This window comes from Nyctereutes procyonoides, unplaced genomic scaffold (genome assembly GCF_905146905.1).
Source record: "Nyctereutes procyonoides isolate TBG_1078 unplaced genomic scaffold, NYPRO_anot_genome, whole genome shotgun sequence".
NCBI lineage: Eukaryota > Metazoa > Chordata > Mammalia > Carnivora > Canidae > Nyctereutes > Nyctereutes procyonoides.
The window spans coordinates 7,309,256-7,334,207 of record NW_026575026.1 but is presented as its reverse complement, the minus strand read 5'-3'; the positions used below and the strand labels follow the sequence as shown (position 1 = coordinate 7,334,207).

The window sequence follows — 24,952 nt, the reverse complement described above, 5'->3', positions numbered from 1 at the left end:
GTTTTATATGGTTAAAAAAAATTGGAGAATCTATCCAAAAAAATTAAAGGATCACATGCAAAGTAAAGTGTTAGGACCTATAACAAGCAATTTGTCACAACGTAGTGTATGAATGATTGCCAAATGACTGACAAAATACTTGGAATCAGAGAAAATCAAAGTGGAGTGGAATGGAGGGGGAGGAATCACAAAACAGGAAAATTTGACTGGAACTTTGAAAAACAAGCTGTGAAGAGATAAGAAGAGAGTTCAGGAGAGAGAAAGATTCAATCAAAATCTCAAGAGGAGAAAAACCTTGGCATATTCTGGATGGAGTGAGTCTGGCTGGACTTGTGAGTCTGGCTGGAGCAGAATGTTGAAAAGGACCATATGTTGAAAAAATGCTCAACATCACTTAGCATCAGGGAAATGCAAATCAAAACCACAATGAGATACCACCTCACACCTGTCAAAATGGCTAAAATTAACAAGCCAGGAAATGACAGATGTTGGTGAGGATGTGGAGAAAGGGGAACCCTCTTACACTGTGGATAGGAATACAAGTTGGTGCAGCCACTCTAGAAAAAAGTATGGAGGTTCCTCAAAAAGTTGAAAATAGAGATACCCTGCAACTCAGCAATTACACGAGGTATTTACCCCAAAGATACGAATGTAGTGATCCAAAGGGGCACCTGCACCTCAAAGTTTATAGCAGCCATGTCCACAATAGCCAAACTATGGAAAGTGCCCAGATGTCCATGGACAGATGAATTTATAAAGAAGATGTGGTGTAGATATACACTAGAATACTACTTAACCATCAAAAAAAATGAAATCTTGCTCTTTGCAATGACATGGAAGGAACTAGAGGGTATTGTGCCAAGCAAAATAAGTCAGTCAGAGAAAAACAATTACATAATCTCACTCATGTGTGGAATTTAAGAAACAAAACAAAGGATCATATGAGATTGGGGTGGGGGATAAAATACGACAAAATCAGAGAGGGAGACAAACCACAAGAGACTCTTAACCATAGGAAACAAAGTTAGGGTTGCTGGAGGGGAGGCTGGTGGGGGGATGGAGTAACTGGGTGAGGGACATTAAGAAGGACATGTGATGTAACGAGCACTGGGTGTTATATAAGATTGATGAATCACTGAACTCTACTTCTGAAACTAATAATATATGTTAATTAATTGAATTTAAATAATTTAAAAAAGAAAATGACCATGTGTGAGAACAAAGCAAAATTCAAAGTCCATGTTTTGTCTTATGCAATTGACATGCTCATTAGCAATCAAAATCATTCTTAAAATAGTCACAGCCAAGGCCCACAATCCAACATGAAACAGATTTGCAGCATATGTTTCTTTTTCAACAAGAACAAATAATAATTCATGATTGTTGAATATTTTCTGCATACCAGATAGTGTGCTGAGCACCTTACATTCCTTAGTATGCTTGTCTTAAATAAAGTTAATGCCATCCTATGGTAGACCACATTTCACAGATTAAATAATTACTTGAGAATACTATATATATTCAAGTAGAGTATCTCTCCCAATGTCACATGATCAATGTCACAGAAGAGTTTAAAAGCTGTGCTGCAGCTACTGTCTGACATTTTCCATAGGATCTTCTTTCTCTGGCTTTCTCTTTGTAACTTTTTCTGTAGTACATGTCCCTTTATATATCTCAGATCTTGTCATTCTGAGCTTTCTTGTTTTTGCTCTACACTGGACATAGCATTTTTTTAATTGATGCTCTCATTTTTCTTTATAAACGTCTGGTATTGATCAGTATAACATAGCTTCCATCAGCTGCAGCACTTCCTTAATGTCTATAATCACTGCCACTCATTCATATGTTAATTCTAATTTCCAAATTTCTTTGTACTTAAAATATTTTTCATAGAATGTATTAGGATTATATTTTATATTTGTCAACTTTCTGAATAACATAAATCAAAAATAAAAAACTATTTGCTAGCTGCAAAATGAACTGGTTACAACAGTCATGATTACTATACCAATGTACAGTCTCATGTAAAATGGGAAATAAGATTGGAAATGTGAATTGAAATGTTAATTTGACTGTCTAGTTATAGAGGGTGAACTTTACAGCTTTATGGATCTTTAGAAAGTTTTTGAGTGGAGCTGGGAAATGCTAAAATCAATATTTTAGGAAGCTAAATTGGATATACAGGAAATTGGAGGAGAAAAAACTAGCAGGTAAACATCTGGAAGACAATAATCCAGGACTAACTGTAAAGGTCATTTTTAAAAGGTAAAAGTAACTTCATTTGTAGTATATTAGATACTTGGCTTAAGGGAAAGCAGACTATAAGAATTCTACCAAAACATTATTATTAGCACTTTATGGTCATGCTCATAAACTATAGAAGACATACACACACATATTCCATTTCCCTAGTTAACCGAAAACTAGGAAGCTTAATCCCATGGATTCAGCATCAACCTCTACACAGAGGAAATGCCTTCCATCAGGTCCCTTCTCTACTCTCCTTGGAGCTCATAGACCTCTAACTGCCTTTGCTTCTCCTCCTTTAACACACACTCACACACACACACACACACACACACACACTGTCTTTGTGGTGCCATGTTTCATGTAGCTTCTCTCATACTAAGGACAATCACCTATTTATTGAGCACCCACTGCATGGCACCTGCTGTGTCTTTATCATCTCACCAAATCTTCAAAACAAACCTATAGTAGTAAACAATCATCCTTATATGAAGAAGGAAGGAAGGAAGAGATGAGGGCTCAGAGAGATTAAAGGACTTGATGAAGCACCAGAACTGGAATTAAGAGAAATGGGGAAGGTGAAGTCAAAAATAATACTTTTATTTCAGTAACATTTTGCTATTTACAAAACATATTCATATTCCTTATTTCTTTGCATCCTAAAAATAATTCTGTTACCAACAGGAAATGGAGCTTTCAGGGACAATTTCTTAGATAACATTATTTGAAGATGTCAGGCCTACACTTAGGTATGAAGACATCTTTCTCCCAAAATACCAGCTTCCTTGGTGTTCCCTGTAATTGGCAACACCCCTACTTCCCTAAAGAGTATACTGACTCATCCCTTCTTAAGAAACTAATCTTAAATTCTTATCCTCACCACATCTGAAATCACATCTTTGGAAAGATAAGGAGGGACAGAGAAATAACAAAAGCAGTTAAAATTCAATCCATATCCGAGACATTCTTATCCGTTCATGGAGAGAAAACTCATCCATGTTGATGTTAGCCTTTTAAGTAACACAAATATGACTAACCTGGCTTGGTCCTAAATGTGTAAAAGTGGGTCTATCTAAGGAGTGAGATGAGGCCCGTTGACTTGTTTGATTCATGGAGAATGTTTTTATTTATATCCCTCTCCCCACAGAGAACATGCACTAAAGATTTATCTGAAGTGGTCCTCTCAGAGGGTCCAATTTAAAATCCCTTACAAAAGCTTGGCTAAACACCAGTCTATTATCTTCAGATGTAAAACTATCTAGGAAATTCTGAAGAAAAAATTATAACATATTCTTTATCCATCTAATATTTTCAGCTCAGAATATTATTTTTTGTTTCTTTCTGGACTATGTGTATTTAGGGTAAGGGAGGGGAGATACTTTTACTGCAACAAATATGAGGGTGAACGTTTTGAGAATATCAGCACTGGGCTAGCTTTATCTGCAGATAAAAACCTGCACAAAACAGATCATGGTTAATTTTACACCTATTTTACATATATTTCCTTCAGCTCACCAAAATGATTGTCTTCAGAACTTATGTCCATTATTCCTTTACTGTCTTCCCTGAAATTGAGTTCTCTGAATAAATACAAGGGTTGGTTTACAATTAAAAATAATGAGACTCCACAGGGCCAACGTCCTTGCATGCAATAAAAGGGTGTGGGCTAATTATAGGAGCAGAGTTTATTTTTTTTCCCCGTTTTGCTTCACTTTGATTGGTGGATTGGCACTTTAAATAAAGGTTTCTGGTCTTCTCTGAATGAGAAATACAGAGCAAGTCCTAGGCATAGTCCAGAAAAAAATTTAATCTTCTTTTCTTAGAACTGTCTTGATTGGCATCACCAGGCCCTGAGAACACAGTGCATGTCAGCATTGAAGGTAAAATGTGATTTTATGATTTCCATGTGATTCCTATACGTTCTTTTTTTCTATCTCCAGGCATCTTCTTCTATAAAGAGGATTTTTATTTGTCACCAGAAGCTGAATAATACTTTATTGTAAACCATTAGCATGTTCCAGAGAAGACATGCCTAATACCCTACCAGCTAAAGAAAAGAAGACTAATCTGTGGACTTTTTTATTATTATTTGTGATTATTAGTAACAGTACCTAATTTAGAAAGGTATTAAAAGACGAGCAAATCTCTTGACTAGTCAGATTTCTGTTCATGTAAGAGTAAAGAGGCTTTTCAAGTTATGGAATAAACTTAAAGAGATAATTCATTTTAGAAAGAGGAACACTTGGGGCACCTGAGTGGCTCGGTCGGTTCAGCATCTGCCTTAGGCTCAGGTCATGATCTTGGGTTCTGGGATCAAGCCCTGCATCAAGCTGTCTGCTCAGCCACGAGCCTGCCTCTTCCTTTCCCTCTGTCTCTCCCCTTCTTGTTCTCTCTCTCTCTCTCTCAAGTACATAAAATCTTTTTTTAAAAAATTTAAAAATTTAAAATACAAAGACAGAAGAAAACTCAGTTTTGAGACATATTTCCCACTAATACTAAAGACAATTAAAATATTCAGTTCATTCTTATTTTTAAAAATGTAGTCATTTGAGCATGTTTATCTGGGTAACTGAAACCTAGAATCATATACTCCAATATACCTGCAAATAAAGGTTTGCTATAAAATAATTGTTGGTTGTATTATATTTCAAAATTTACTCTGAGAGAAAGTAATGTGAATGATATTTAATAGACCAAACTTTTACATATTGGAAAGGATTTTCAAATTCATAGTTCATTTACAAAACGTAATACAACATTTAAAGACCACAGCACAGAAGCTGTTCCTACATGTTCATTTAGGTTGTGGCTCCATTGGAAAAAAAAAAGTACTTAGATGTTTTTTAATTGTCAATTCATTCCAAAAACTAGTAAATACAAATAAGTTGTTTTGAAACATTTAGTTGTGTTTTGTTTTTGCTCTTTGAAACTGATCGTTTGCAAGAACAGAGATGTGGCTCATTTGAAATATTGTCTTTTAGCTGTTCTGAAATAAAAATTGATCTTATTTAATTCTCCAACCTAATTCTGTTTCAGATCCCACTTTTCAAGATGAAGGACCTAGTACTGATCTTATGTCTCCTGAAAATGAGTTCTGCAGTGCCGGTAAGTCAGAGTTTTGTAGATTGTACCCTAAAAGAGACATTGTTTGATACTGAACAATACTGAAGGATATAGGCTGAAGTCCATGCATGGACTCATTTTGAATTGATCCAGCGGTAGACTTCCTACTGAGTCAAAGGTAATAGTCACCTAGAAATCAGTCTTACTATCCAAAAGCAACAAGTCAAATATATAACTTTTCTATTCAAAAAGATATTAAAGTATTCCAAAGGCAATTTTGCAGCCTTATTCCATCATTCAAGGATAAAGGACTTATGTGGCCTCCACAACATCATGACACAATTTTATTATCAACTACTTGTGACCTTTATGTAATTGAAATGGAGAAGTTTCTCCACAAAGGTTAAGTACATTTTCTTCATTTTAAGAAGAATATTTAGCCAAGTTATGATGATTATAAAACAGAGCTAAGTAATTCCATTTGAAGACAGTAACTAACCAACAGATTTGCCTGATCAGAAGAGATTATGTGGCTGAGAGCTGAAGTTTCTTAAATCAAAACATGCCATGGCAATGGGGCTAATTCTATGTTATAGGCCTACACGGTTCACTCCATCACATATTGACATGATCTCATATGAATACAATCCTCAAAATACTGTACTCCAGCCAATAAGCTATGTTTCTCTTTCCATGAAGATTTTATTCAGCTGCTATGTGCATTTGGCAAATATGCCTTAGCACCTGCCACGTATCCAGCGATGTGCTGGGCATTGGGGACATGAAGGTAAATATGACATGGTCTCTTGTCTAGAGGAACTCATAGTTTAGACCCAAACAAACTTTAAAATACTTCCCTGAGAAAAAAAGTTTAGCTTACTTGGGTTTTTTAAAGTTAAATGTTTCGGAGGAGGGGAGGAAACTGATTACAAGGATAAAAATCTCAATTCTACAAATAAGAAGAGTTCTATTCCATTACTCAACATGAACTTCAAGTGAAAGAGAAACTGAAGTGGCCACCCTCGCTTACCTTTGTATGATACTGACATTGGGGTCAGCCTCAGCCATCCACTATCTAATACTTTGACACTCTTGGAACCTATGCTAGTCCACGCCTGTGTCAGTCAGGTCCACCCTGAGGAATACAATTGCTTAGGATTGCCACCTGACTGCTTGTCAAATTAAATGTTCTTCTCCTTTTACTTCTTTGTTGGAAATGTATCCTCTGTCCATTTACATTCATGTAAATATTGTTTATTTTTTTATAAATTTATTATTGGTGTTCAATTTGCCAACATACAGAATAACACCCAGTGCTCATCCCGTCAAGTGCCCCCCTCAGTGCCCGTCACCCATTCACCCCCACCCCCCGCCCTCCCCCCCCCACCACCCCTAGTTCGTTTCCCAGAGTTAGGAGTCTTTATGTTCTGTCTCCCTTTCTGATATTTCCCACACATTTCTTCTCCCTTCCCTTCTATTCCCTTTCACTATTATTCATATTCCCCAAATGAATGAGAACATATAATGTTTGTCCTTCTCTGATTGACTCACTTCACTCAGCATAATACCCTCCAGTTCCATCCACGTCGAAGCAAATGGTGGGTATTTGTCATTTCTAATGGCTGAGGAATATTCCATTGTGTACATAGACCACATCTTCTTTATCCATTCATCCAAGATATATATATTTAAAAATATAAAAAACATTCTAGCATCAAGTATTCCTATACTTGATATATATATATATATATATATATCTTGGGGCAGCCCTGGTGGCTCAGCGGTTTAGCGCCGCCTGCAGCCCCGGGCGTTATCCTGGAGACCCTGGATCGAGTCCCACATCAGGCTCCCTGCATGGAACCTGCTTCTCCCTCTGCCTGTGTCTCTGCCTCATTCTCTCTCAGTGTCTCTATGAATAAATAAATAAAATCTTTTGGATACGATCCAAAAAATATAAACATAGAGCAATAAGCTTATACATAAAATAATCTTTCACAAAAGATGACAGAGCCCCCTGACTAGATGGCAAGTTAAGGTTTTGGATTTGGTTTTGCTGAATGCCATGATCCCATGCCACATTCCATTAATTAGAAGCATGTAGATTTGCCAAAAGCACAAGAAAATTGAGGTTAAGTTTGTCCCTTTTGCTTCTCCATGGGATAATTTTTAGGATACAAAGTACTCTTGGTTTTCTATTTTGTAGCTTGATTTTACTTCTTGTTTTTGATGTAACCTCCAACAAAATCAAATTTCTCTGCATTAAGATACAACAGGTAGATGGTTCATGTGGAAGCAAAATTATTAAATATGATGTTAATTCCCCAATTAATTAAATTCTTCTTTCTTCTGCTTAAAAGCTCAAGTCAAAAGCCTTCAGCTGGTCTTTATGCCCTGGGTTAGCTTTTTATTTCCAGTGTACGTTTAAGGAAGTTCTACCAGAGATCTCAGAATTATTCTTATTTCCTTCTAGGTGTTTCCTCAGCAACCTGGGACACCAGGCATGGCTAGTTTAAGCCTGGAGGTAGGTACTGTCAAAGTATTTACATATAATTTTTACATTTATATGGACCTAGTGAGAGAGAAATACCAGGGGCTGGTTCTGTTTTCCCAGCCAGAAGTCAGGGGCAATCTAGAGAAGCACCAGAGAAGTGTTATGACATTTATTAGAGCCTCATCTTTCATTTTACTGCAATTTTAAACTCTCAGATATTTTAGGCTTTAGAATGTCATCTGTGTGTGAATCAGATCAATACTTATATTTAATACCTAATATAAATTATATTTACATAATATAATTACTACATTAATTAAAACATATTGTTCTGAAGCCACAAATGGTTTATATCTAATTCTATCACCTTATAGTATCTTATATGACAATGTTCCCATAAAGAAAATTTACCTTACAAAATGTAGTTGTTTATAAGAACTACTGTAAATAACATTAGCTTTGGTCTGTGGTACCTGTTTCATACCTTGTGTCTATCTTCCTGCAGTTCTCATAACTAATAACACTGTTTAGAAAATCTCAGCACAATAGAAATATTCGACCAGGTGAATAGAAAATATTGAGTTATGAGTAGAAAAATATTCATGAGATTATAAATTTTTCATAAGACCTTGCAAAGTGTTGTTTATATGATGACAATGTAGGGGAATCAATACTTACATAGGCTAGAAGCTGATTTCAAATGGAAGCTAATTTCACTGAGTTATTTTTTCTCACTTTCTAGATTAAAATCAACTCAAAGCACTCTAAACCTCTTCCCATAAAATTGAAATTGACTTTTTGTTGAATTGGCAGCATTCTTGACCATTTATGCAGATTCCATCATTTTCCCCAATGTTTTTTATATTCATTATTTTGAGGCCTTTTTTATTTGGAAAGGAGGTAAGGTTTATACTGTCTTGTCTTGTCTTGTTTTGTTTCCCTGTTTGGCTGCTAGATTTATAAAAGGCAAAGTAAGTTAAGTTAGGGTGGAGGGAGAGTCAATGAAATAATATTCTCACAATCAAATTTCAGTTTCCATTGCGTGAGCTATTTTCCAATGTTTCAATGTGACCTCCTAATTTGATTAATGATTAATAAATCAAGTTCACTAACTTAGTAGCAATAACAACAATGGCACAACCACATTTAACATTTCCACTTTTCAGTAATGATTTGTGCTTATTTTTATTCAAACTGACACACCACAAACTTTGTGCTAATAATACCACATGTTGAGATAACAGTTGTATCATACAGAAAAGGAATATTTGTGGCAAACATTAACACACTTTTTTTCTTTTAACAGACAATGAGACAGTTGGGAAGTTTGCAGGGATTAAACATGCTTTCTCAGGTAACCATAGTTTCAAATATTTCTTATTGCAAGAATTAATGGTGGTGATGGTAGTGATATTAATAGCAACATAAAAATTCATAACATACGTTAGTGAATAGACATTATCCCAAATATTGGAAGAAAAAATGAATAATTGAAATAACCTAAAACAAAATAAGATCCTGGGATGGGATGGTAGGTAAAGCAATATTGAATTTTCTTGAGTAAAAAAAAAAAATCCTATTTTGTACCATCAATTTTATTAAACAGCCCAAATATGAGAGCTTATAAAGCTAAATCTCAAGTAGGTTTATGGGAATATTCCAGTTGACTCAGAATGGAAAGTAAGTGTTGGAAGAAAGTATTTACCCATCCATATTAAATTCACCAATGTCACACTTACTTTTGCTATCTCTACACTTTCTATGGATATTTAGAAGATGAAAACTAAGCCAATCCTGAAATATAAGCATGCTTTTTTTCCCCTGCATGTCTTTAGTATTCAAGATTTGGTTTTGGAAAATCATTTAATTCTTTGTGGATGCATGGTCTCCTCCCACCGCATTCTTCTTTCCCATGGATGAGACCAAGGGAACATGAAACTCAACAGGTAAGTTAATTGTATCAATGTGCTTGAAACTCCAAGCTTAAAACTATTCCCCTATTTGCCTTCTCTAAATTGTCATAAACTAGCTACAGACCAATAATAATAATGAACAAAAAATTATCCAAATATTAACCAATCAAAACTTATCATTGTTTTTAGTACTTAGGAAAATTTAAAATAAAGTAGTCCAAACTTTTGACCTATTTATATATTCATTTCACATAGGAAGATATGGTCTCCAAAAATGAGACTTATGTTAATGACACGAGCAACAGCAATAGGTAAAGTACCTTCAAGATGGAAACAGACTATGCCCTGAACAATCCTCATTTTGGTCAGGATTCCCAAAATAATTTTTCAAAGGCATGTTTAAAATGATGCCAAAGCCCTGGCCAAAATATCTTGAACCCTACAACAATCAACAAATACATCAATCAGTTAACCATTATTTATTAGTTGTCTAATAAATGCATAAGCCAATTGGTAGGTTGGGAGTGAAAGTGAAAACATTCAATTATTCAATAACGGTTCCAAGGTTCTGATTGGGAGATATGATAAGACAACATATTACAAGGTACTACATTGTGAGGTATAGAAAATAAAAGCCACAGGAGTTTAGAGATGCACAGTAGTTGAAGAGGCAAAGCAGAGCCAGATTATTGTGAGACTTCCATACCACGTTGAGGAGCTTGAAAATGACTTAAAAATAACAGGGAGCCATTTACCACACTTAATTTCAAAAAGGAGCAAATAAACATGGTTGTTTTAACAGGAATCTTTGATTCCAGGTGGCCTTCCACGACAAGTAGCATTACTCACCAAGCCACATTTAGTGGAACAATAAAGTATGTAAAAAGTGACTGTTTCTCCACTTGATTGTTTCCAAAATGGACTCCACAATGCAGGAATTTGATTAGTATTTTACTTAATGATCCTTCCCCTTTCATTAACTCAAAAAAATATATTATTTATCATGTGCCAGGCACTTGTTAGGAACCATGTTAAGTCCTAGGGCTATAAAGACAAATAAGACATTTGTCAGTGGACTGGGGGCAAAGATATATAACAAAGTATTGTAATCCAATGAGAGTGGTAGAATAGACATATCCAAGGAAACTCAGGGGAGGAAATGACCATTCTATCAAGAAGTCCAATAGCTTTCCATATTCTGGAGCACAGATAGTCCCAAAGGAAGTAAGGGAGACACACCAGACTGCCCCAAATAACACTGACTGTTATTGGTGTAATAAATTGCATAAATTGGTGCTTCCTACAACTTCAAGACAATTCCCTCAGACTCTCTTGAGAGTAGAAAGTTCCTCAAGTCCTTTTGCTCTAGAAATTCTAGAGACCATAGTTCAGTGAGCTATCGCTTCCTGACAGTCCTTTCAAATTTCTCTGCAGTATGAATATTCTTTGCCTGTGCATCCCCCACCTCTCCCATCGCAGCCATCCCTGCAGCCCCAACAGCCAGGACAGAAGCCCTTCCTCCAGTCTGCTATTGTAACTGACATCCAGGACACCGCCCAGAAGGGGGGACCTCAGCCTCCAGTTTACCAAGGACAACCGCCCTTGCAGCAAACAGAGGGGCCAATGCTTGAACAGCAGGTGGCACCATCAGATAAGCCACCAAAGGCGGAGGTAATTCTCTGAAGTCAAATTGGTATTACCCACTAACTCAATGAAGGAAAACTGATTTGCAGAGCACATTTAAATAATCAGAACTCTCAGGCTAATATATGACAATACAAATATGTTTTCGGAGTTGACATGTCTGGGAGTAGAATATAAATATCCATTCCTGTCCTTTGCCATCAGAGCTAAGGCATGGATTCTAAAAATCCTGTGCCTGTAAAATTTAGTTTCTTAGTTGCAAAAAGATGCAAGCTTTCAGAGGAAATAGGACAGTCCAGAGAAGTCCATGGCTTCCTATCAAGATCTTTTTCAGTGCTGGAAGGATTGAGAAGAGCGATTGAGCCCACAGCACTGCATGTAGTATTTTGGATTATTATTTCTCTGTCTGATAGAGAGAAGACAATCATGTAATAATGTAAAGAAAAGAGCAGTGGAAGAAAAGGAAGGTACCATTTAACCAATATGTTACAGGCATTTAACATTACACCATATCATCCTGATTACATTCCTATAAAGACAGATATCATCATCCTTTTTAAAAAGAAGACAAGTTATAAAGACTTCGACAGGTTATAAATTTTGCTGGTATTAAGAAAAAGTAAAGTGATAGAGTCAGGACTCAAAACCTGGCATGCTCTGATTCCAAAACTAATTACTTCCTACTCTGCGAAACCAAGCAAGTTCGGGGTAAACATGCCTCATCTCCCTGCCCGTGCATTTGAGACAAGCCAGTGAAAGGCAATTGTTATCTCTTGGGTGTATTGCTCAAGACTAAATGAAAGTGAAAATCAGGAAACTCATTTTAAATTGTTTTATCATAGTCATAAATAAGGTAGGAGTGTGCCCAGTTCTATTTTTATGGTTTAGTAATTTTAATGTTTATCTGTAATGCAGCTACCAGGAATGGATTTTGCTGAACCACAAGGTCCATCAGTAAGTATAGATTTCAGTGAGATACTTTCTTGGGAGAAATATCTATACTTCAAGAAAAAAGAGTGAAAAACTTTCATTGCCCCATTTATCCATGAATAATGAAATATAATGGTTTCTTTTGTTTTCTTAAATATCAAATACTTATTTGTTATTCTAATCCACCTGAAAAGGCATTTCCTATAACTCTTAGAAATGGCTGTTATGGGAGGTTTGCCTATGTCATTGCAAAAATGAATTACTAATTCTATTTTCAACCACTTCCAGGTGTTCCAAATAGCTCGTTTGATATCTCGGGGACCAATGCCACAAAATAAACCATCTCCGGTAAGTTTTTAAAAATATGTTTCTACCTACAATTTACTTAAAAATTTTTTTTAAATAATGATTGTCATATTTATATTTAGCTTTATCCAGGAATATTTTACATGTCCTATGGAGCAAATCAATTGGTAAGTCTGTATCCTACAGAAAGTATCATTTTAAATTAAATGTTATCTTAAGAGCTAAAGTTATAAAATCTAGGCCTCACACAAAAGAGTTCATATTCTCTGAATGCCGAAGTTGGTGACTGAAATAGCAAGGAAGCACACTTTCTATTTGAATAACTCTGGCCAGACGCACACACACACACACACACACACACAACGACATTTTTTTAAAAGGTACATTTTCTTTCTGGATTATCCAAATTGGCTACATTTACTCAATAATGACTCATCTCTCTACTTTATTCTGATTCTGGGCACAGCATTAATATTAAGGCTTTAGGAAAAACTAAGTGACTTTTAGCATTGTCTTGAGTAGCTAATAGGATGATAGGAATCTTCTGTAATAAGATGCACTGTTCCTTTTTGAACAGAACGCTCCTGGCAGACTTGGCATCATGAGCTCAGAAGAAATGGCTGTGAGTAATGTCTTCCAACTTTTCCTAAAATAGTGGTCCTGGGAGAACAGTCACAGATGACTTGCTGCAAGAAGCATTGGCCATGAAAGTCATTGAATACATTGCGCAGAACTCAGATTATTCTATTGCAAAACCAAAAACTTCATTCTTCCACAAAGTGCAAAGACTTCCCCATGTTTCCCATAGTCATTTCTGAGAGTGACCATTCTAGAACATAGGATTTTGTTCCATTTCTTGAATATGAGCAGAAGAGAAACCTCTCTTGAAAAGCCATTATCATTTGAATAGCAAATGCTTCAAACCAAAAAAGATACATGTGATTAGTACAGAGTTCCCACTTCTTCTAGAGCAATTAACCCCTCAAAACAACAAATTCAACAGTGTTGCAAATAATTTTGACCTCAAAATTGAGATATCAAAAAGAAAAAGAGCAAGTTTATATATTATGTCGTGCTTACCACAAGTGTAACCACCATCTGTCACCATACAACACTATTGCAATATTGTATGCATCAAACCAGTGTGACATTACGTATCACTGAAAGAAAACTCGCATCCCAACATTCTTGAGTGCCTTCTGTGAACTAGATGCATAGAAAGACACTACAGAGGCAAGATAAATTAGACAAGATTTCCGTTTTCCAGGAGTTTACTGTCTTATCAATGGAAAAGATAGATACAAAGGCAGATAGTGTTAAAATTATATGATAATGAGCAACAGAGCTATGAGAGAGGAAAAGGGGAGAGGCAGTTAGCTCAGCCCAGGGGTTCATAGTTCATCCCTTGAGGAGATGATGCGAGGAGGGGAGATTGAGAGAGTAGAGCTAAGGAAAGGTAGGAGAAAAGAATATTGTATCCACGTACCACCAACACAACTGGCTGAAAATTCAAGAAAGTGTTAATTATCATCTTAACATTTTAATGAATATATTTATACTCTGCCTCTTGCTCAAAAGATTTTGCTTATGAAAAACTCACAATAAAAGTAACCAAAAAATTGAAGATATAATTTAAAATGAGTTAAAAGTGTAAAAGATTCATTAATTAAATGAAATTACAAATATGCAAGTTACAAAACTGCACAATCTCTGTAAATAGCCCAAGATATTGGGTTGGACATTTTTAACAGCAAAGGCAGGAAAAGGAAACATGAACAATTCTACAATTCTGTCTACAGGAAGAAAATATTTCCATTCTTCCAGAGAAATCAAGCTTCTTTTTCTTACACATGTTCCGAAAGAAAGAAAGAAAGAAAGAAAGAAAGAAAGAAAGAAAGAAAGAAAGAGGAAGTGTTATGTGAGGCTTCATTCATTTGAGAAATGATGTTGATATAATTCTCTAAAAATAACCCTCAACAAACTCAGCCATGGGATCTGTTTTTGTTTGTTTTTTTTAGGATGGTATTGCCTATTTTGGCTGCTTATTGTTTTCTTAAATATAATTCAAACGACCTTTGCCCATAGCCTTTGTTCTGCCCTGTGTCCCCACTTCTGACATTCCTACGTTGTCAGCCAGACACGGCAAAGGGTCTCCATCTGTCTTTCACAGAAGTGAGCATCCAGAGAAGTCAGCATCCCCTCCTTTATGTCAAAGCCAGTTTAGTAAGAAACGTGCTTACACAAAGCTATCGGCCAACAAATTGTTCCCTATCAGTTTTTTATGATTTCTTGGTGAATCTGACCAATTATGATTGCATGGTATACTTAATAATGTGTGATAACCCTATCTTTGGTCAATGGTTTTTTTCCAGGGAGGCAGAGGAAGCCCCATGGCCTATGGAGCCATGTTCCCAGGATTTGGAGGCATGAGGCCTAACCTTGGAGGGATGCCCCACAATCCAGGCATGGGCAGGGACTTTACTCTGGAATTTGACTCCCCAGTCGCGGGAACCAAAGGCCCTGAGAAGGGAGAAGGAGGGGCACAAGGCTCCCCCATGCCCGATGTCAACCCAGCCAATCCAGAAAACCCGGCTCTCCTTACCGAGGTAGCACCTGGTGCCCTAGGAGGGCTTCTTGCTCATCCAAAGGACAATGATCCCAGCCTGGCAAGAGGCCCTGCAGGGCAGAGCGGAGGACCCCCCAGGGTCACCCCGGCAGACGCTGACCCACTGATGACCCCTGAATTAGCTGATATTTATGAGACCTACGGTGCTGATGTGACTACACCCCTGGAAGAAACGCCCACGGATACCACAGTGATCCCAGACACTCAGCAAACATTGATGCCAGAAAACAAGGCCCAGCAGCCCCAGATTATGCATGACGGGTGGCATTTCCAAGAGCCCTGAGAACCTTAAGATTATCAGCTACCTTCTGTATGCACAGGCTCCCCAGCTTTGTCCCCATAGTATATCTTTTTGTTAACACACTTCCTATCCTTCTGCACCAAAGGCATTAAAAATGCTAAGCATATATTAATAAATACAAGTGGCTAGAAATAGTGTAGGTCCCCTTCTTGCTTTCATTCTCTTTTTGAAATAAAATGTGTCGACCGTCTCTGTGATTTAGAAATACTATTAATAACATCAGAGCAAGTCTAAGGGCCTCTGCATTGGAAAATCACTGTCTCTCAGCTATCCTAGGCCTTACGGAATTTCTCTAACTAGCATGATACTGTTATATCCAAGAAATGTGACATTGCTTTGGAAATGTTTCCCTAAGCAGAGGCACATATTCTAAGAATGATGAGATAATATCATTCAAACATTATGAAACAGGGATTGATGAGCAACCCCTGACTGGTATTACTGAGTTTGGTATATTGGATTTAAAATTCTCATTTGTAGAATATTTTATTTAATCTACTAAAAACACTTAGCCTATTTTAAATAAAGAATTTTTCTCATTGAAAATATCAGGAATTATATGTTTATTATTTACATATGTTCAAATAGTTAAGAAAGGCATACTCATTCCCTACCCTTCCTACTCTTTAGCCCATTTTATTTAATTTGTTCATTCTTTCATGGAAAGTTTATGGAGTCTCTACCAATGTCCTTGGCACTGGCCAGGCAACAGGGACACAGTCCCTTCCCTCAGAGCTTACAATGGGGACTTTTGATAAGTAGACAGCCAGCCACGATTTGTTTTATAAAAACAGCCACTTTGGGCCAACTCAAATACTTTACATATATTATCTCACAACAGCACTGCAAAATAGATACTCCCAAACCCACAGTACATGTGAAAAGTGCTATGAAAATGCCAAGCCTAGAGTGCCCCTGAGGCCACAGAAGAGTCACTTCACCCAGCCTAAGAGGCACCGGAGGGCCTGGGAGCAATCAGATGAGTTTTCTCAGAACAGTATTGAAAGCATTTGCAGAGCAAGGCCTCCAAGAGTAAGAAACCCAAGAAGAGTCAAGTGGGTGCCACATGAGAATTAGCTCATTCCTGTGAACTACACTGTGGCAAAAAAAAAGGAACCAGAAAGTGGTTGTTATTTGTCACCAAAGCTAGGTATGTGTCAGTCAGAATTATTCACCTATATTAAGAGGTTCTGAGACCAGGTCTGGTCATCTGTGGAAAATAGCCTTCTGCCCCATTCTGTCCACCTCCTTCCCAGTTGCCTAACCAGGTCTTAGACTCAATGGAACTCAGACTCCCCTCCATCCCCCGTGGAGATTCTGCGGATGCAGCCCAGGAAAGGAGCTCTGATGCCTCCAGACCTTGGGTACTTCAGGAGTCTTAGCAGGAACATACAGCTACTCCCTATTGTCTGCCTCTTTTCAGGCAGAGCTCTGCTCACCTCCACTCTGAGGCTAGAGCCAAAGGAGACCTGTAGGAGATTGAAATTCAGTGTATGTCCTGTAGCAGCTCTGACAGAAGTGCAAGGGTAGGAAAATGAGTTCCACAGTAGCCAGCAGATGCCCATTGAGACCCACCTTAGCAAGCCAGTCTCCTACTATGCGGTATGGTAAATGACAGATCTAGGTCCAGCCTTGATCTGTGAGCCTTTGGAAGTGAGACTTAATCTCTCTGATCCTGTTTTTCATTTCTATAGTAGAGCTACAACCCAACCCACCTCCCAAGGTTGTTGTGGAAACTTTATGATGTAAAGTCCTCAGAGAAAATCACTGAGTCCCAGCAGTTTTTTCCTTTTCCTACTGATCCTTTTTATAAAGAGAATCCAGCAAAACAGCGGCAATGGGAAGAGAATGGAATTGTTCCCATTACCTGGTGAATTGGGCTCTCCCATTTACCCTCCACACACTGCCTTTTGGCTTCTTCTTTACAGTTCAAAGCATGCGTTTGTGAGATCACATATGCTGGCTTCCCTGGTGAGTGTTGTCCTAGCAAGGGCTCAGAGGTGGCTCCCCTACTGGCAGACTAGGAGTGTTAATGAACGGTGTTAACTGGTAGATCAACTTTGACAAGGGGGGTTACTGTGCTGTTGGGCCCTTGAATAACCTCTCTCCTTGTCACCATGACCACCTCAAATACTGGTCCAGTGAGCGAACACCAAGGTGGCCAGGGAAAGAGGCAAATGTCACCCACAGGAAGAGCCATCTTAATTATTTAGAATTCCTTCACCATGGTTTCCCTCTATCGGGCATTCACATGAGAAAAAAATACCTTCATAGTGTGTCCTATGCAGACAGGCTCCGTTCTAGACCTTCTTATTACAGATTTTCCAATTTTATCCTTTTTAAGCCCCAAACCAGCTGACCAATCTGGTACTGACACTGAGTCAGTATAAATCTGTATCTCAGGCCATCTCTCCTTCCAAACAAAATAGACAACCAGACATACCTTTTTCAATGTCCTGCCCACTGAGCTGGGTCGTGGTGCCCTGGCTGTGCACTTCCAGCTGATGCTAGAATCCCATACAGAAATCCAACCCAGGGTCACATTCTTTCCTCTCTATTAACTGATCATTGATGGGGCAGCCATCAAACTAATTTCCAAACTGGGACACTTTTGACAATGAAAAGTGTTATCATAAATGATAAATGAATATTGATAGCGGGTATAAACCACCTAGGGCAAATCAGGACATCTGTTTTATGGTCTTTATTTTATTTTTGGTTTTAGTGTTATATGGAACTCCCCGTGAAGCTAAAGGTGTGCACTGAGGGAAAGGCATCAAAGTTATAAAGAGGAAGTGCATGGAAGTCTGAACCACTTGCTTGTGCAATTCACTTGAGCCCTCCAGGTCTACTGAAACCCAGTGTCATATATATCATCTCCATTCACAGTGGAATGCTGCTCTTTATATTCAGTTTTACGGTTTCAAAGGATCATACATCACCGAGTTCAAGATAGGCAACTCAGCATAATTACTTGGCACCATATAATCAGGCACATCCTCTCAGGGTCCAGTAGCAAGGCAAGAACTTCTTTTCACAAAAAAAAATCTCTAAAGTTCTGTGCTATTATTCTTCCATCAGGGCTTGCCAGAGGTTCCCTACACTCACTGATACTTCCTATACTTTAGGTCCCTGAGCCATAATGCCCAAGTGACAGGGAAGTTTATGCTACAGCATGGACCCCTTTCTTGCCCTAAATTCTACTCAAAACTGGCAGCCTTTCAAGTTACGCAGCGATATGTGTTATCTTCAAAAGACAAAGAAGTCCACCAAGCACTGTGCTTCTCTTTTCTTGTAGGGCGGTGGAAGCTGCCACAGCTTGCCGTTCACTTTAGCTATCCTGACGTGCCCCCGGCCACCAGACCTCTAGAAATGTCAGCATCCCCGTGAAGTGGTGCAGTCTGTATCTTCCACCTGCGGGCTTGCTATTTATGCTCCCCGAAGCCTATGCACTGTGCCTTCAATGCACTAGACTGGTGTGGTTTCTGATGGGATATGAAGCTGCTCTAGCGCCCTTAGGATTGTATCATGATACAGTGTAGGAAAGCTGACATTGTCCCGGGGCGAGACCGTAAAAGTCTATATTGTCTCTGCTTTTTTTTTCTTTTGCTTTGTAAGTGTATACATTTCTTTTTTAGTGTAAATTCAATTAAATGAAAAAAGAAATGGGGCAGCCGGGGTGGCTCAGCGGTTTAGCGCCGCCTTCAGCCCAGGGCCTGATCCTGGAGACCCGGGATCGAGTCCCACATCAGGCTCCCTGCAGGAAGCCTGCTTCTCCCAATGCCTGTGTCTCTGCCTCTCTCTGTCTTTCTGTGTCTCTCATGAATAAATAAAATCCTTAAAATAAATAAATAAATTCAATTAATTAATGTATTAATTGATTTCAGAGGTATTATTAATTTTAGAGTAGTGTTCAGTGATTCATCAGTCTTGTGTAATACCAAGCGCTCATTACATCAGGTGCCTTCCTTAATACGCACCACTCAGTTACCCCATCCCCTCACCCCTCTCCTCTCCAGCAACCCTCAGCTTGTTTCCTATGATTGAGTTTGTCTCCCTCTCTGATTTTGTTTTGCCTTATTCTTCCCTCCTTTCCCCCATGATCCTCTGTTTTATCTCTTAAATTCCACACATGAGTGAGACCATATCATGATTGTCTTTCTCGAATTTACTTATTTTGCTTAGCATAATACCCTCTACTTCCATCCACATCATTGCAAATAGCAAGATTTCAGGATGCCTGGGTGGCTCAGTGGTTGAGCCCCTGCCTTCAGGTCAGGGCATGATCCGGGAGTTCTGGGATTGAGTCCCACATCAGGCTTCCCACAGGGAGCTTACTTCTCCCTCTGCCTATGTCTCTGCCGCTCTCTCTGTGTCTTTCATGAATAAATAAATAAAAATCTAAAAAAAAAAAGGGCAAGATTTCACTTTTTGATGGCTGAGTAGCATCCCATTATGTGTGTGTGATATACCACATCTTCTTTATCCATTCATCTGTCCATGGACATCTGAGCTCTTTCCATAGTTTGGCTATTGTGGACATTGCTACTATAAACATTGGGGTGCAGGTGCCCCTTCAGATCACTACATTTGTATCTTTGGGGTAAATGCCAAGTAGTGCAATTGCTGGGTCATAGGGTAGCTCTATTTTCAACTTTTTGAGGAAATTCCATTGTTTTCCAGAGTGGCTGCACCAGCTTGCATTCTCACCCACAGTGTAAGAGAATTCCCCTCTCTCTTGTTGGCATCCTTACCAACATCTGTCATTTCCTGATTTGTTAATTTTAGCCATTCTGACAGGTGTGAAGTGGTATTTCATTGTGGCTTTGATTTTTATTTCCCTAAGGCCAAGTGTTGTTGAGCATTTTTTCATATGTCTGTTGGCCATTTGTAGGTTTTCTTTGGAGAGATGTCTGTTCATGACTTCTGCCCATTTCTTGATTGGATTATTTGTTCTTTGGGTGTTGAGTTTCATAATTTCTTTATAGATTTTGGCTACCAGCCCTTTATCTGATAAGACATTTGCAAATATCTTCTCCCATTCTGTCAGTTGTCTTTTGGTTTTGTTGATTATTTCCTTTGCTGAGTAAAACATTTTTATCGTGATGAAGTCCCAATAGTTCATTTTTGTCTTTCTTCCCCTTGCCTTTGGAGATGTGACTAGCAAGAAATTGCTGCAGCCGAGGTGACAGAGATTGCTGCCTGTGTTCTCCTCTACGATTTTCATGGATTACTGTCTCACATTTGGGTCCTTCATCCATTTTGAATCTATTTTTGCATATGGTGTGAGGAAATGGTCCAGTTTCATTCTTCAGCATGTGGCTGTCCAATTTTCCCAATACTGTTTTGGAGAGACCGTCTTTTTTTCCATTGGATGTTCTTTCCAGTTTTGTGGAAGACTATTTGACTATAGAGTTGAGAGTCCATTTCTGGGTTCTCTATTCTGTTCCATTGATCAATGTGTCTGTTTTTGTGCCAGTACCACAATGTCTTGATGCTTTGAAATATAGTTTGAAATATAGCTTGAAGCCCAGAATTGTGATGCCACTGGCTTTGGTTTTCTTTTTCAACATTCCTTTGGCTATTCAGGACTTTTTTGATTCCATAAAAATTTTAGGCTTATTGGTTCCAGCTCTGTGAAAAAAGTTGGTGGTATTTTGATAGGAATTGCACTGAATGTATAGGTAGCTCTAGGTAGCATTGACATTTTAACAGTATTTGTTCTTCCAGTCCATGAGCTTGGAAGTTTTTCCATCTCTTTGTGTCTTCCTCAATTTTTTTTCAGAAGTGTTCTGTAGTTTTTAGAGTACAGATCCTTTGCCTCTTTGGTTAAGTTTATTCCTAGGTATCATATGGGCTTTGGTGCAATTGTAAATGGGATTGATTCCTTAATTTCTCTTTTTTCAGTCTCATTGTTAGTGTATAAAAATGCAACTGATTTCTGTGCATTGATTTTATATCTTGCTACTTTACTGAATTCCTATACGAGTTCTAGCAATTTTGGGGTGGAGTCTTTTGGATTTTCCTCATAGAGTATCATGTCATCTGTGAAGAGTGAGAGTTTGACTTCTTTGCCTATTCAGATGCCTTTATTTCTTTTTGTTGTCTCATTACTGAGGCTAGGACTTCTAGTACTATGTTGAACAATGACGTTGAGAGTGGACATCTCTATCTTGTTCCTGACCTTAGAGGAAAGGCTCTCAGTTTTTCCCCATCAATAATGATAATCGTTGGGATGCCTGGGTGGCTCAGCAGCTGGGCATCTGCCTTCGGCCCAGGGCGTGATCCTGGAGTCCTGGGATCGAGTCCCACATCAGGCTCCCCGTGAGGAGCCTGCTTCTCCCTCTGCCTGTGTCTCTGCTTCTCTCTCTCTCTCTCTCTCTCTCTCTCTCTCTCTGTCTCTCATGAATAAATAAATACAATTTTAATAAAAATCTCTGTGTGTGTCTCTCATGAATAGATAAATAAAATCTTCTTTTAAAAAAAGAATGATATTAGCTGTGGACTTTTCATATAAGGCCTTTATGATATTGTCCCCACCTTATAAAATCATCCATATTTAATAACAAACATTAAAACCTGATTTTTTTAATTCAAATACAATTTACTACGTTCTATAGAAGGACACAAATTAAAGACCAAATGTGGACACATATCAGAGACTTGACTTGAAAGACCAAAGATGGCTCTACATGCATTAGTGAGGGTAAACAACACTCAGCAGTGATTGACAAGAAAAATAGGAAATAAAGAACAAAGATGTTTCAAGACAGTCTTCAAAGACACCCCCAAAGACATCAGGGGAACTTTGCTAGAATGATGTAGAAGCCCACTTAGATTCTGCAGTCTTCTACTGGTGAAGGAAGAGGGGCCAGGGGTTCTGTAGGGCTGGCCACACTAGAAGGGACTGCTTCTTATTTTTCTTACTGATTGGAATAGAAAGAAAGCATCTCCTGGATCAATAACTAGGTGCCATAGGTTATGCTGATTTGCTCCAATAAAGGTTCCATATCTACAGCCAGCTACAGCTGTCATCACCTGACCCAGTTTGCAATAATCCACCATGGTTTCCCATGACCCATCTACCTTTTGCAACAGCCAAACAAGGGAGTTAAAGAGCATGTGGAAAGATACCTTCCCTGTACCCGGCAAGTCTTCAGTGATGACACTAATCTCTGCTGCCCCCTATAGGACTTGCCATCTTGTTGGGGGCATTGCAAGAGAGGGTACAGTTCCAGGAGCTTCCTTCCTCTCATCTCATTTTCATTCCACTAATGTAGGAGCCTACATGGGATTCTGTTGGTTCCTAGATACGTCTATTCTCCTATACATCCTGGGACTGGAAAATAAGTATAAGATCGATCCCCTGGATCCGGACTAAGACTCCATCTCTCAGCTGATTTTTATAAGCCTGAACTGGTAAACTATGAGGGCTTTGCAGGTTCAGAATCACCCTCTAATAACCTGCTGGCAGTCTAGGGATTTTTCCCTTCCTCTACTCCATCCCACACACCCTAGGAAACTGCTTCAGGTTCTTCTGGAGAAGATTTAGAGAAAATTCCATGACATATACATTTATTCTTTTCTCACAGAGACCTGATGTTCCCTCAGTTGTAGGGCTGTCGGTCTAGAAACTAGATAAGACACTATGAATCCCACTAGGTGACTAGAGTTAGGCTCAGGGAGTACAATCCTTTTGTCTTTTCATGTCAAGAAGCATCTTAACAAAATGTCCATCTATTTTTATCCAGAAACCCATGATCTGCTAGTCATCATCACAGATCCCTGTTGGTCAAAGCTCCCTGATTACCATTGCATCCTGTGCCCTATCGTAATAATCACATACTCCTTGTCTGAAGGATAAACACCATCACATAATTTTTATGTAGTACATGGAATGACTTTATTGTTACTTATATCAAGGGATGCTGGTTTCCCATTTAGAGTTTCAAAAATGAGATTCCTTTTAAAATAAAATTTTTGATGCTTAAAAAATATTAAGTAAATAGTACAGGTTATAATAAGATATAATAATCACAAAGGCAGTACATAAATGGCTATGTACATGAATAATGTTTGGGAAAACACTAATGTAATTCAATTTTCTCATTTATGGCTGAGGATACTCAGTGCCCAGAAGAGTAATGTTTTCTTTTTCAAGTTCTAGTGGCTGTTAGAGGCTGAAAATTCCAGGCCCTCAGATGCCCCATTCAGTGCTCTCCCACATAGACCCCTCATAGCAGTTGAGCATTCATTTGAGAATCTAACAAAAACTATACATCACATTTCCTCTAAAAAAATGGAGAGAATGCATAAAATTCTGCCCCCAAAATTTCAGTGATTACACAGATGACCTAAAGTGTAATCATTCAAATACCTAGCATAGTGCATGAGCTTAAACACATATTCACACTGACTCAGACTCAAAATCTGAATGTCATTAGAATTTGAATATATTTCTCTTCGGGAAAATAAGTCTCAAATACATAAAAGCTTTGAGTCCCTAAGCATATTCCACTTCCATCCGAAACTGCTCAGTACTGAAGGGTTGACTTGTACAGACAACAATGTGGTCAAGAGCCAAATGACATCCACACACACAGGCTGTGCTGCATTTGACAAAGCAGAAGACCAAACCAGGAGTTTAGACAATTCCTTTCTTCCATAAGCATTAGAGACTGGAGAGAAAGCAGAAGTCCTGGCAGCATCACTGCCCAGAAGCCAGACATTAGAAACACAATCGCCAGCGTCGAGAAGTGGATATTATGAGGCCACTGGTCATAACACCTTTGCTGATGCATTCAACTCTGCCCTGGGCTTTCATCTTTCCCCAGGCTTCAGCAGCTTTCCACCCAGAGACCCACCTAACAACCAGGTTGATAATGACTTAAAGATTAGCTGCTGGGAGTGCAGGGAAGGAAATGACTGTGGGTTTTCCAGAGTGGATAAGAATTTACATTCTAATTTATTCACAAACTAGAAATGTGCAGGTAATATTTAAAGATGTTTTTGGAAAAACTGACATAAAAAAAAAGGTCAACCCTAGAGTTAAGTGTCTAGCACACTTTGAACTGATGTTCATTTCAATATAATTGTCTAGGACTACGTGGTCTCTGTGCAGGGAGGAGGAGCCAATCCAAGAGAACAGAAGCCATAGCAGCTCTACCAGCAACAAACCTGGCAAAAATGGAAGATAGATAGGAAAGAAAGGAGGATTTCTGATGGAGATTGTCTCTCTGTCTTGGATTTCTAAGGCTTTCTTTCATATTCAACCAGTGCCCAAATATGCCTAGTGAGCTACTTTCAAGCCAAACTTATGAGATGTAGTTTTCTCTTTAACAGTATATTCTTAAAAATATAGTATTTCTCTCTCTCTCTCCAAATCTTTATCTCTCTCTCTTTCTCTCTCTCTCTTTTCAGTTTTAGAAACA

General features: G+C 38.3%; 1 protein-coding gene across 1 annotated transcript; it reads left to right on the top strand.

Moving 5' to 3' along the window:
• Positions 1 to 4,112: 4,112 nt before the first annotated feature.
• Positions 4,113 to 15,503, top strand: AMBN (ameloblastin). Its single transcript, XM_055315250.1, has 11 exons — positions 4,113 to 4,127; positions 5,284 to 5,352; positions 7,781 to 7,831; positions 9,108 to 9,155; positions 9,637 to 9,747; positions 11,149 to 11,385; positions 12,274 to 12,312; positions 12,577 to 12,636; positions 12,717 to 12,761; positions 13,172 to 13,216; positions 14,967 to 15,503. Exons 1-11 carry the CDS (start codon positions 4,113 to 4,115, stop codon positions 15,501 to 15,503), a joined length of 1,257 nt encoding a protein of 418 aa, XP_055171225.1.
• The last annotated feature ends 9,449 nt before the right edge of the window (positions 15,504 to 24,952 follow it).

What these genes read in the sequence shown, in the direction of transcription:
- AMBN (XM_055315250.1), top strand. An exon ending in TGGCTAGTTTAAGCCTGGAG is followed by an intron (nt 7,832 to 9,107) that starts GTAGGTACTGTC and finishes TTCTTTTAACAG; the next exon opens with ACAATGAGACAGTTGGGAAG. An exon ending in CACAAAATAAACCATCTCCG is followed by an intron (nt 12,637 to 12,716) that starts GTAAGTTTTTAA and finishes ATTTATATTTAG; the next exon opens with CTTTATCCAGGAATATTTTA.